The 13481-nt window shown below is 41.7% G+C and overlaps 1 protein-coding gene across 1 annotated transcript in view; it reads left to right on the forward strand.

Annotated features, from left to right (window-relative positions):
- Positions 1-152: 152 nt before the first annotated feature.
- The window catches only part of RAB22A (RAB22A, member RAS oncogene family), a 55731-nt gene continuing 42402 nt past the window's right edge, over positions 153-13481 (forward strand). Inside the window, exons 1-2 of the mRNA XM_045980616.1 lie at positions 153-457; positions 1434-1513. Of these exons, the coding sequence (XP_045836572.1) occupies positions 422-457; positions 1434-1513 (116 nt within the window). The 5' untranslated portion in view covers positions 153-421. The remainder of the gene's footprint in view (positions 458-1433; positions 1514-13481) is intronic.

Raw genomic sequence — 13481 nt, forward strand, 5'->3', positions numbered from 1 at the left:
GAGGCGGGGTCCGCGCGGGAGGGCGGGGCCGGTGGGTGTGAGGCGTGGCCTCAGGCTCCGAGCCCCGCCCCCTAGGCCGGCCCCTCCCCGCCAGCCTCGCGGCGCCGCCTGGGCCCCGCCCTCGCGGCGAAGGTGGCTGCCGAGGTGGGCGGGGAGGTCAGGTGACCCGGCCGGCGTCTCAAGATGGCGGCGGTTTCGGCGCCCGGGAGGCCGAGGCACCGTCCCGGCTGCTGAGGCGGGCCCCGCGCAGCTGGCAGCGGACGGGCCGGGCCGAGGGCTGGCGAGCGGACGACCGCCGCCTCTGCGCGCTCCGCGGCCGGGGCTGAGCCGTGCGGCGGCGGCGCCGGGGGATGCTCGAGCTGGGCCCAGCCTCTCCCTCAACTTAGGGCGGCGGCGGGCCCGCGCCCCTGGCTCCCGGGCCATGGCGCTGAGGGAGCTCAAAGTGTGCCTGCTGGGGGTGAGTGGCGGTGGGTCGACCGCGGGTGGGCCGCGGGGGTAGGGGTAGGCCGGGGACCCAAGCGTGCCCAAGTCCTCTGCGCCCCTTCCCCCAGCCTCGGTGCAGGACCTGACCCGGGACCCTCCCTCCGGCCCCCGGGCCATCCTGCCCACCTTCCCGCCCCCTCCTGAGGGTCTTGCTGGCAGGAGGGACCCTTCCCCGCCCCTTACTGGTGTCCAGGGACTCTTCCCGCCCCCAAAGCGTAAAGCGCCTTCCCTGCCTCTCCATTGCATCTAGGTTGAGAGGAGTTCCTAGTTTCCTCCCAAGGTACTGGTCAGAAGTTGGCCAAGTCTTCCAAAGTAAAACCGACGGCAGGTCTTAAGGTTTCACAAGCAGAGTTTGTCTCCTTTCTCATTTGTTTGGAGTTTTGAACTTGTGGGATACCCGTGACACTTCTGGTAGAGCTACTTTCTTGGGGGGATGTTCAAATCAGGAAGCCCCCGAAACGTAGTTGGAAGCTCTGCTTCCCGTCTTGTCAGGGCCACTTCGCCGCTTCAGATCACGCCTTCTCAAGCTGATGCTCTTTTGCCCGAGTTGCTGCTTTAAAGACTGAAAAAGATTCCAATAACTAGTCTTCCCCGTGCCCAAATAGGGCGGGGCCGTGATTTATCAGGGATTACTCAGAAATAATTCAAGAGTTCATAGCTTACTGACATATTAAAAAGCCAGTGTGTCACTTTTCATACTGAGCAGAAACTTTGGGTTTTTCAAAGGGTCCATGTTCTTAAAAACTGCAAAACCCCCATCCTGTAGTACATTATGAAAATCTAGTTACTCCCGCCGGATGTTTATGAAAACTTTCTTTGGGTCCCTTAACTTCTAAAAATTAGCATAGGAGATGATTTTTCTAAAATCCTGAGTTTCAGACCCAGAGTCGTTTTCTTTGCCTGCATCCAGGTAAACTTAATTCGTATTCACCCGTCTCGTTCTTTTCCAGGATACAGGTGTAGGTAAATCGAGTATCGTGTGGCGGTTCGTGGAAGACAGTTTTGATCCAAACATCAACCCGACAATAGGGTAAGAGATTAAGTTTATTGAACGTATATCTAAAGATGCATTGGAAGTCCTTCCAGGTTAAAAGGTTTGTTATGGGGGCGCCTGGGTGGCTCAGTGGGTTAAGCCTCTGCCTTCTGCTCAGGTCATGATCCCAGGGTCCTGGGATCAAGCCCCCCATCGGGCTCTCTGCTCAGCGGGGGGCCTGCTTCCCTCTCCCTCTCTGCCTGCCTCTCTGCCTACTTGTGACCTCTCTCTCTCTCTCTCTGTCAAATAAATAAATATATTTTTTTAAATGTTTAAAAAAAAAGGTTATGGGAGTGGGGACGCGTCGCCATTTTACATTCCAGTGCATTCGCAGATGGTGGTTTCCATCATCTCTGGAATAACTTGAAAGCGTACAGTGAGGATTGGTTGTGTCTTAGGGAAGTTATTTTTTGATGTGTGAGGGGGAAACCTCAAAATATGAATGAAAGTTTTACTTAGTAGAGCATATTTCAGTCTATAAATATGAACAGCAATGACATCTTGAAACAAAGCAGAAGAAAACAAGTCCTGATACTCTTCTTTCAGGCATTCAAAGATAGTTAGATGGTTTTCGTCTCTCCTGAAAAGTAGGAGGTATCTGTCACACTGGGAGGGCTGGCAAACGGAGGTGTGGACGCCCAGGACAGGGCTGTGGGCCCCATCACCGCTGCTACCTGTCTGAACCCTTCGCATACATTCCTGCACGAGTAGTAATCATGAATTAATGCATTAATGTCGAAATGGACACTTTTTCCGGGTGTCTGGTTCTTGGGATAAATGAAATTGGTTATAGGTTTTTGACTATGAGAAAGTTTTTCAGGGTACTTAAATATTGTAATATTAGCACTTGCTCTGTGAGAAGTTGTGTTTGGTAGGTTTCAGTACTGTTAGGCTTGGAAAATTAAATAGCCGCTGGGCTATTGTTACTGCGCACCCCGCATTGAACTTTCTTCTGTTGAAAGAAAAATCCAGTTCTGCCCAGTAGTTTACGACATACTCACTCGAAGGCCTGGGGTCGAAGCGGCCACTGACTTTCTGAAATTGAAATGCCTTTTGATAGCCTTCGAGAAAGAACTGGGTATGTGCCCATGGTTAATACATGACCTCATGTGCCTCGGGCCCTGCCTACTGCCACCTGCCTGGGAAGGAGAAGTGACAGGAAGTGATAGCAAGTGGTGCTGGTGACTCAGTGACTGGCACTTTTCACACCAGGTCAGAGTCGCAGCCAAGCTCAGAAAGACGAAAACACCGCCTCGGCTAAAAGTGCTCCCCGAGAGACGGCCAGAGAACAGGGAGGGGTGTGGCTCCGCAGCAGTGACAGCGACCGCCCACAGCCCTATCCGGGTGTCCGCAAACCTCTTGCCGGCCCTCCCAGTCTGACCGATGCGGCAGGTCCTCACCTGGAGCCCCGCCCTCTTCACCGGGTGGTCTTGGCTCAGGGCTCTCAGGAAAGAGGAAGATGAGGCTTTCCCCAGTTTCCTTCCACTTTTCCTGCTTTCTTTTTTCTCAGCCTCAGCGGGGGTATGTTCCTCCTTGGTGACCACGTCCTCACACACCTGAGCTTTGAAGGGCACTCCTCGACAGTTCTCCCTCTCTTCCGCTGCCCTGCCTTCGGGTCACAGCCTGCAAACTTGCTGCTCTTTTCCCTGCTCTGCTAAGACAGTACCACTCCCCGTGCCTGCCGCGCCAATGCTGGCGCTCTCGGAAGAGCACTCCTTCCTTCCTCGGCTGCGGCTCCCTCTTCAACCCGCTGTTGCCTCCGTTCCACCCCCACCATTCCGCTAAAACCACCCTCCCTGTGTACCAGTCCATCTCATTGCCAAAACCAAGGGCTTTATCTTCTTTCTTTATCCTCTGAGTGCCTTCTGCATGTCAGATCCTAGACTGGGTGCTGATGATTGAGACCACGGGTCAGCAAACTCTGGACCTTGGCCCACCTCCTATTTTAATAAATAAAACTTCGTAAAATCACAGTCACACTCATTTATTCACATATTGTCTCCACTGCTCTCCACCTACAGTGGCAGAGTTGAATAGTTGTGATGAAGGCCCTATGGCCCAGAAAGTTGAAAATACATTCTATTTGGCCCTTTTCAGAAAAAGTTGGCCAACCCCTAACTTAGATAAACTTGGTTCCTGCCCTCATGGACCTTACCTGCAATGAGGAAAGAAAACCATTCTAAAACTAATGTACCGGCAGTTATTTACTTGACCTTTTCTGTGCTGCAGAGGAGAAGCATGAGTGCTCTAAGAACATGTAACAGGCTCCTGGCCGAGGCCTAAAGGAATGGCTGATGCCTAAGGGAGACAGTGGGAGTGTAAAGCACTTGGAAGCCGTGACGTTTAAATACTGGAAGATGAGTGGATTTCACAGTCTGTAATTTTAGCTGTGTTGGAAGGTGCATGGTAGTACCTCATTCTGATTTTAATTTCCATGCCCCAGAGATGAAGGGAGGGCAGATGTGCGGAGGGAGGCTGAAGGGGCAGAATGGCTAAATTTCCATTGTCCAAAAAAAGCTCCAATTTAAGTCCAGGCCAGATGACTCTTAGGGCCCATACTTCCCCCCACCGTGCCCAGTGTGACATATTTGGCCATTTGGGAAGACCATGAATATGGGAGGAGTGGCGAACTTAGGACCGGAGAAGGAATGGACACTGAGTTCTGCAGGGGACAAGGTCCAAATGGTAGATTGGAAACAAGGGCCTGGCCCTAAGGAGAAAGGCTGGAGAAGTTGACTTGAGACTGCATTGCGCAGGTGAAGCTGAGTTGTGGGAGGGGTTGAGAGCACTGATGGGAAACGTGGGGAGCAGAACACAGCTGAGGAGGATGTGCAAGACGAGCTTTGTGGGGGGTGGGGGGGATGGCAGCAGGAGAGGACAGTAAGGGAGAGTTATCACGGAAGAAGAGAACTAGAGAAGACAAGAGTTTTGTCCCAACTCACCCTGTGGTAAATGATGTTGGAGCCTCCCCTGACCTCCAGGACCTGGCCCCTGTTGATTCACCGGCCTCCTGGTCACCCCTCCAACGTAATCCTTTTCTACTGCCTCATAGTTCCTGCTGTCTGCTATGCTACTCACTGCCCTCACCACCACCACCTAGTTAACTTCCACTCTTGAAAAACTTTCGATTACAGTATTTTTCACAGAGAAAAGATGTTTAATTTTGATAAAGTTCGACTTATCAATTTTTTTTGTAGTTCATGTTTTTTGTGTCCTATACGTCCAAAATCACAGATTTCTCCTGTGCTTTCTTTTAGATTTTAATAGTTTTATATATATATATAATATTATATATAAATATATATTATATATATAAATATATATTAATATATAATTATATATATATATTTAATAATGTTTTAAATTTTAGTTTATGACCTATTTCTACTAGCTTTAGTTTACCGTGAGAGAGAATTCAGGGATCATTTTTTCCATGTGTCAGTCTAGTCATTATAGCAACATTTGTTAAGTTAATTCTACATTTATTAAATTACCTTGATGCCTTTGTCAAAAATAAACTGATAAGTATTGTGGGTTTGTTTCCATTCCATTGATCTGTGTCTCCTTGTGCTGGTACGATAAACAGTCCTGATTCTTGTAGATTTATAGACAGTCTTAAAATCAGGCAATATGTAGCCTCCCATTGTATGTATATTTTTCAAATCTGTTTGGCTCTTCTCAGTCCTTTGTATTTATTTAAATTTTAGAATCACAATGTCCAATTTCTGAAAAAAAGACAGCTGAAATTTTAATTCGGAATGTAACAGACCTGTTGATTAATTTGGGGAGAATTGGCAGTATTGCATCTTATCCATAAACATGGGATACTTCTGTACTAATTTAGTTCTGATTTCTGTCAACAAAGTTTTTCGGTTGTCCCTGTGCAGGCTTTTCACATATTTTGTTAAATTTATCCCAAAGTGTTTCATGTTACTTTATGATTCATAGATGGAATTTTTTCATTTTAAGTTTTAATTGTTGCTAATATATAGAATAAATTTGATTTTTACGTATTGGCCTTGTGACTTTCTAAATTCAGTTAGTTCAGGCACCTTTCTCATAGATTCCTTGGGATTTCCTTAGGTGTATGATCATGTCCTATGTAATAAAGAGTTTTACATCTTCCTTTCCAATGTATATGTCTTTTATTTCTTTTACTTGCCTGGTTATATTAGCTGGGACCTCCAGTACTTTGTTGAGAAATGGAGCAGATGTCCTTACTTTATTCCCTGTCTTTGAGTGGGAAGGATTAGGTCTTTTACCGAAGATTTTTCTAGGTGCCCACTATCAGGTTGAGAATATTCTCTATCTCTAAATCAGTGAGATCTTTCAACAAGAATCATGTTGAATTCTGTAAGGTGGTTTTGATTTTGGTTTTGTTTTTACGTCTTGTGAACTGTTCTTATGATTTTTCTTTTTAATCTTGAAAGAGTGAGTTACAGCAATTTATACTAAAATATTAATGTGCTCCTTGGTTATTATGCATTATTTCATACGTTATTGGGCTTGATTTATTAAAATTTTGCTAAGGATATTTGCCTCCATGAAGTGGATAATTGTAGTTTTTTGTAACATCTTTCTCTAGTTTTGGTATCAGGGCTTCGTAAAGTAAGTCGGGAAGTGTTTTCTCATCTTCTTTTTGGAAGAGTGTATGTGGAATTGGTATTACTTCTTAAAGGTTTGGTATGATTCACAAATGAAGCCATCTGAGCAAGGGATTTTCTTTGTCAGAAAAATTTTAACTACAGGTTCAGTTTCTTTAATAGATATAGACATATTCCCAAGTAAGCTTTGGCAGGTAGTGTCTTTCAATGAATTTGTCTATCGCATCTTTTTTTTAAATTTATTGGCAGAAAATTCGTTAAATTTTTAATTATCCTTTTAATATCTTTAGGATATGTCCAGCTAATTATGTTTATTAATTTTAATGATCTTCTGAAAGGACCAGTTTATTTCTTTAATATTTTTATATTTTCTATTTTACTGTTTTTTACTTTTATCTTTGTTTTCTTCTGCCCTCATTTTTTGGCTTAATTTGTTCTTTCTTTTAAACTTATTAACCTGGAAGTTTAGATAGTGATTTTTAGGGCCTTTTTTTTCCTTATATGAGCATTTAGAACTATAAATTTCCCTGTTAGTACTGGTTTAAGTAAATCCCACAAGATTTTAATACACCATATTTTCATTTTCATTTAGTTCAGAGTATTTATTTCCCTTGTGACTTGTTTAACCTGTTGGTTGTTGAAAAGTATTCTCTAACCTCCAATTATTCAGGGATTTTCCAGAAATTTTTTGATTATTATTTCTACTTTAAATCTGTTCTGGTCAGAAAATATACTCACTATTATTTCAGACCTTTTACATTTGACATTTGTGTCATGGCCTCGAATATGGTCTTCGTGAATGTCCCATGTAAATGAGAAAAGAACGTGATCTATAAATGTTAAATTAGTCAGTTTGGTTAATAGCACTGTTCGTGTCTTCTGTACCTTTACTGATTTTTCCCCTCTCATTTGCAGTGACAGGAATGTTTGAAATCACCCTAATTGTGAATTTGTCTATTTCTCTTTTGTAGTTTGATCAATTTTTGTTCGTGTATTTTGAAGCTCTATTGAGTGTTCCTACATGTAGCATTGTTATTTTTCTTGATAACCTGACCCCCTCACCATCACGAAATGCTTTTTTCCCTGGTAACAGCCCTGATTCTGAAATTCTACTTTGTCTCATATTAATACAGGCTCTCCAGCCTCTGTTGATTAGTGTTTGCATATCTTTTCCCGTCCATTTCCATTTAACCTATTTGCATCTATGTATTTGAAGGAGGTTTCTTGTAGCCAGCATTATGGGTCCTGCTTTTACATTTAATCTGATGGTTCCTGCTTTTACATTGGAGTGTGGAGACCTTTACTGTCCAGCACAGTTGCCAAAGACACATGTGGCTACTCGGATTTAAGTTAAAATTAAAAATTCAGTTCCTCAGTCACACCAGCTATCTTTCAGTCCTCCTAGCAGAAAGCTGTGTTACATAATACTGATTTAAACCATTTTTATTTATTACAAGTATCAACATGGTTTGGCTTAAATCTACCATCTTGCTATATTTTCGTATTTGGCTCATGTTAATGATTCCATTTCATCTTCACTGTTGGCTTGTTAGCTCCATTTCTTTGTTTTATTATTGTAATGGTTGCACTAGGATTTACAGTGTGCTTCTTTTTCAGTCTACTTTCAAATAATACACAATTTCACATATGGTATAAGAACCTTATGAGAGCATAGTTTCATTTTCCCTCTCGTCCTTTGTGCTATTAATGTCATGTTTTACTCCTGCGTCTTATGAGATTCATAATACACTCTTTTTTTGGCCTTAGCCATTGATCCTTTAAAGAGACTATTGGTCTTTTTTTCTAGGTCCTTGTGCCAGTATCACAGTTTCTTTCCTTCTGTATCTTTGTAATAAGTCGCGATGTCCAATGATGTGTCTTCTGTGCTGTTAAGAATGTCTTGGCTTACATTTCCATATAAACTTTAAAAATCATCTTGTCCATTTTCACATACACCAGCACACCAATTTCTACTGATTCTGATTGGCATTCCAATGAATTTATAGATTGGTTTGGAAAGAAATGTCATCTTTATGATATTGAATTTTCTAATATATGACCTTTGATTATGCTTCCATTTATTAGACAAGCTTCTTTATTTTCTCTCAGTATTTTTTTCTACTTCTCTGTATAGTGGATTTATACATTTTTCCTTCGATTTATTCTAAGGGATTTGATGTTTCAAAGCAATTTTATGCTATTAAAATACTGCGTGGTATTGTTTTGAAATGTATTTATTTCTCATCCTAAACTATTTATTTTCTTATTGAATCAAGTGGGAGCTCCTGTACAGTATTGAATAGAAATGTGGCGCTGGGTATTCTTATCTTACTCTAATCTTAGTGGGAAAGCATTCACTGTCATACCATTAAATTAAATGTTTACTGTAGGTTTTTTGAACATATCCCTTATCACATTACAGGGTGTCCTTCTTTTCATCATTTGCTGGGATTTTTTTTTTCTTACATGAATAAGGGTAGGATTTATCAAAAGATTTTTCTACATCTACTCAGTCATGCAATTATTCTCTTTTATGCTGTTAATATGGTATATTACACTGTTGAATTTTCATGGAATAAACCCACTTCGATTGTGACGTATTCTTTTAGTAATCACTGTTTTTAGTTTGCTGGTTTCTAGGATTTTTGTGTCTGTTTATAAGTAAGATTGTCATGTAATAATCCCTTTTGTAATGTATATGCAAGTTTGGTGTCCGGTTTTGCTTCCCTTGTAAATGAGTTGGGAAACTCTTCGGAGCAAGAGTTTTATAAAATTGCTCTTATTTCTTAAGTGATTAGTAAAATTCATCAGTGATGCTGTCTGAGCTTCGCATTGTCCTTGTGGGATGGAGCTTAGGAGTCCATTTCTTTTCATAGTTGTAAGATTATTCATTTACAGATTTTCTATTTCTTCTTATATTGGTTTTGATAGATTGTGGGTGTTTGTGGTTTGTTTTTTTTAAGATTTTTGACTCTTTCATATACGTTTTCCAATTGGCATAAAGAAAAGATTCTAAACTGATACCCCTTTTGCATTTCTGACATTAGTTTTGCTTCTAATCAGCTCTACAGTATGTCTACTTTCCAATTCATTAATTTCTGCTCCTATCTTGATTGTTTCTGTCCTGTTCAATGTGCTGTTCTTTCTTGAGATAGATGATTATTATATCACTGATTTCCAGTCTCTATTATTTTCACTTGTATTCCTTATATTTTTAAAACCTTAACCATGGCTCTTCCTGATTCCAACAATTTTTTATATGTCATAATTTCATTATCATTCATTCCAGAATATTTTCCACTTACTACTAAGATAACATCCTTGAACCAGCTGTCATTCAGATGTGTTTCTCAGTTTTCAAGTACAAGGAGGCTCCCAGTTAACTCTGTGTTACTGATTACTGACACAATTATATTGAGGTGACAGAGCATATTTTGCATAATTTAAATCCTTTAAAACGTGCTACAGTTTACTATGTGGCACAGCAGATGTGAATTTTGGTAAATATTCAGTATGTGTTTGAAAAGTTTTTGTATACTCTGCACCTATTCTATGAATGGCGTTTGGTCAAGTTTGTTGATCACGTTGTTCGTTCTTCCTGTTCCTTGTTAGTTGTTTTCATCTGCCTGAACCCATCAGTTACTGGGAGAAGTGGGCTAGAATCCCCACCGTGGCTATGTATATGTTTACCCTTTGCGCTCGGCTTCATTTTATCAATGCTACAGTTCCGTGAAGTGCCTACAAATTTAGAATTTTATGCTTACAATGATGTAAACTTTCTAGCATCCTGAAATGTACTCTTTTTAAGTTCTAGGGTACATTTTGCCTTGAAATCTGATTTGTCTGTTATCAATAGAACAGCATTATTTCCTTCCGTTGGTATTTGCATGGTGTGTATTTTCTCATCCTTTTGTTTTTCAACCCTTCTGTATCTTTATATTCTTTTATATTCAAAGTGAGGCTCTTATAAGCAGCTTATGATTTGATTCTGTTGAAGTATGCTACATATAACCCAACACCCTAATTAAATCCAGGAATTTCCATCACCTCAGAAAAGTTCTTCCGATGAGTCCCACTCCCCATAAGCAACCACCGTGGTGATCTCATTCACTATAGCTTACTTGGCCTGTTCTTGAATTTCACATAAATGACATAAATGCTATCTAGTTTCTTCTCGGTAAAACAATGTTTTGGAGTTTCAGCCATGTTGTTGCATGTACTATAGTCCCCCCCCCCCCCCAGTTTTTTAATTGGTGAATAATGTTCTCTTGTGTGAGTAGATCACAATTTATCTCTTCTGGTTATGGACATCCAAGTCATTTTCAGGTTTTGGCTATTGTGAATATAGATACTGTGAACTTTCTTTTATAAGTCTTTGTGTGGACATAGGTCTTCATTTCCTTTTGGGTAAATAGCTAGGTTTAGAATTTCTAATTTGTAGGATAAGTGGACATATAATTTCATAAGTTTCCAGACAGCTGTCCAGAGTGGTTGTATGATCTTACCCTCCTGCTGTGATGTGTAGAATTCCAGTTGCTCCACATTCTCACCAGTATTTGTCTGTCTTTTAACTTTACTTGTCCTAGTGGGTACAAACTGGTATCTCATTGTGCTTTTAGTCTTCATTTCCCAGATGACTGATAATGTTAAGAACCGTTGAGTATTCTTTTTTACACTCCTATCTTTTTTTTTTTTTTAAGATTTTATTTATTTATTTGACAGAGAGAGATCACAAGCAGGCAGAGAGGCAGGCAGAGAGAGAGGAGGAAGCAGGCTCCCCGCTGAGCAGAGAGCCTGATGTGGGACTGGATCCCAGGACCCTGAGATCATGACCTGAGCCGAAGGCAGCAGCTTAACCCACTGAGCCACCCAGGCGCCCCTACACTCCTATCTTTCATGAAGTCCCTCTTCAAGTCTTTTGTCCATTTTCATCTGGACTTTGTCTTATTTTTAAACGATTTGTGGGGATTCTTTTCAGTACCGCCATACAGCAATGCGGCTCTTTTGTCAGATGTATTTACCCTGTGTATTTTCTTCCATTCTGTGGTTTGCCTCTTCATTTCCTTAATGATGTCTTCTGACGAGAAGTTTTAATTTCATTGAAGTCCATGCTGTCAATTTTGTCTCTTCGGATTCATGCTTTTCTGGTCCTCTCTGAGAAAGCTCTCCCTGTCGCAAAGTCTCGTGACATTCTTCTATGTTTTCTTCATAGTTTTAGCTTTACATTTAGTTCTTCAGTCTGTCTCAAATTAATTTGTCTGTATTGTGTGAGACAGGGGTAAGGTGCAGTATGTTCCCATGTGACTGTGCAGTTGTCCCAACATCATTTGTTGAAAAGACTTTCTTTTCTGCATTGAAAAGCCTTGGCACCTTAGTCCAAAATTGTAACATTGAAAAAAATTGTAATTTGAAGTCTTCTTGTCTGTGCACTAGAATGGTTTCTGCTTCCATTAACAGCTCTCTTCATTGTTTCATGGGTTTAGGTAGGGGAGTCTTAAAAGTATTTTTGTCAAATTATTTTAATATTAATGCTTTTTAAACTTGTGTTAATGGAATTGTGTTTTTTCATTTTGTTTACAACTGACTGCTGATTTTTGTGTATCGACCTTATCCACTGGAGTCCTACTTAAATTCATTTATTCTACGAGTTGTCTTGTAGATTCCTTGGGATTTCCTACATGCATCATTATGTTGTTTGAAAGTAAAGACAGTTCCTTTTAGTTGTTTTCCATACCTTGCTGCACAGGCTAGGATTTCCAGTACCATATCGAATAAAGTAGTGACCAACACCCTTACCTTTTTACAATCTTATCGGAGAGTCATTCAACATCATACTGTTAAGTTTGGTATTAGTTGTAGGCTGTCAATTATTAAGATGAGGAAGTTTCCTCCTATTTATAGTTTGCTGAATGTTTTTATTAAGAATGGGTTTTGAGGGATGCCTGGGTGTCTCAGTCGTTAAGCATCTGCCTTCGTCTCAAGTCATGACCCAGAGTCCTGGGATCTATCAAGCCCTGCATGGGTCTCCTTGCTCAGCGGGGAGCCTGCTTTTCCCTCTCCCACTCCCCCTGCTGTATTCTCTCTCTTGCTGTCTCTCTCTCTGTCAAATAAATAAGTAAAATCTTGAAAAATAATAATAATAAAAAGAATAGGTCTTGAGTTTTACCTTAACTTTTTTCTACATCTTTTTTTTTTTAAAGATTTTATTTATTGTAGAGAAAGAGCATGGGTGGGGGGTGGTTTCCGGGCCGGAGGGAGAGAGACGCTCGAGCAGACTCCAAGGTGAGCACAGAGGCCGACACAGTGCTCAGTCTCACGACCCTGAGCTTATGATCTGAGTCAAAACCACGAGTCAGACACTCAACCAACTACACCACCCAGGTGCCCCATTCTGCATATTTAGGTGATGCCCTGGTTTTCTCCTTTTTTTCTATTACTATGATGGATAATTGTATTAGTTATATATTATTAAGTAAGAAATCATCCCAGTGCGTAGCCTCTGGCAGCAACAAACATTATCTAGTCTTTCTGTGACCAGGAACCTGAGTGGCTTAGCTGATGATGGTTCTCGCTCTGGCTCTCATGGTATTGGGAGTCAGGATGTCACTTGGGGCCGCTGTCAAGTGAAGGCTTGGCTGGGGTTCAAGGATCTGTTTCCGGGATGGTTCACTCACAAGGCTGCTGGCTGGAGGCCTCAGTTCCTCCGACCTTTACTACGTGAGCGTCTGCGTCCTCACAAGGCAGCCAACTTGCAGGGCAGGCGGTCCGAGAGCGAGAGCAGGGAGGAGTCTGCAGTGTCTTCTGTGGTCTATTTGGGAGCAGCCACCATGGCTTTTGTTGAGGAGGGTGGTAACTGGGACACCCCTCCCAGATGTGCACCGTGCAGAGTACAGCAGCCCTCCTGAAGGGAGGCACATCGGAAGAAGGAAGTTCGCAGATCTCGTTGCCACCGCACACGCGCAAAGTGAACTTCACAAGCGCAGTCATCCTTGATGGATCCATTCCTGAGTCCACATCAGAGAGACTGAAACTGAGAATACCATTTTATAACACAGCAGGCTGGCCATCTTCGAAAGTCAAAAAAGTCGAGGAAAGACTAAGAAACTGATCCAGATTAACGGAGACTAAAGTCATGACAACGAAATACAGCATGGGATTTTGAACTGAATGTTTTACCAAAAAGGCTATCACTGGAACAACTGGCGAAACTCAGATGGGTTCTGAGAAATAAACGGTAGTAACGTGTCAGTGTTAATTTCATGATTTTTATGGTCTTGTTCTGCTCATGTAGGAGCGTATTCTGGCTGTTAGGAAATGTCCACTAACCTTCAGAGGTAATGAGGCAGCTTATTGTCCCATGG

The sequence above is a fragment of the Meles meles genome, chromosome 16 (genome assembly GCF_922984935.1).
Source record: "Meles meles chromosome 16, mMelMel3.1 paternal haplotype, whole genome shotgun sequence".
NCBI classification, from domain to species: Eukaryota; Metazoa; Chordata; class Mammalia; order Carnivora; family Mustelidae; genus Meles; species Meles meles.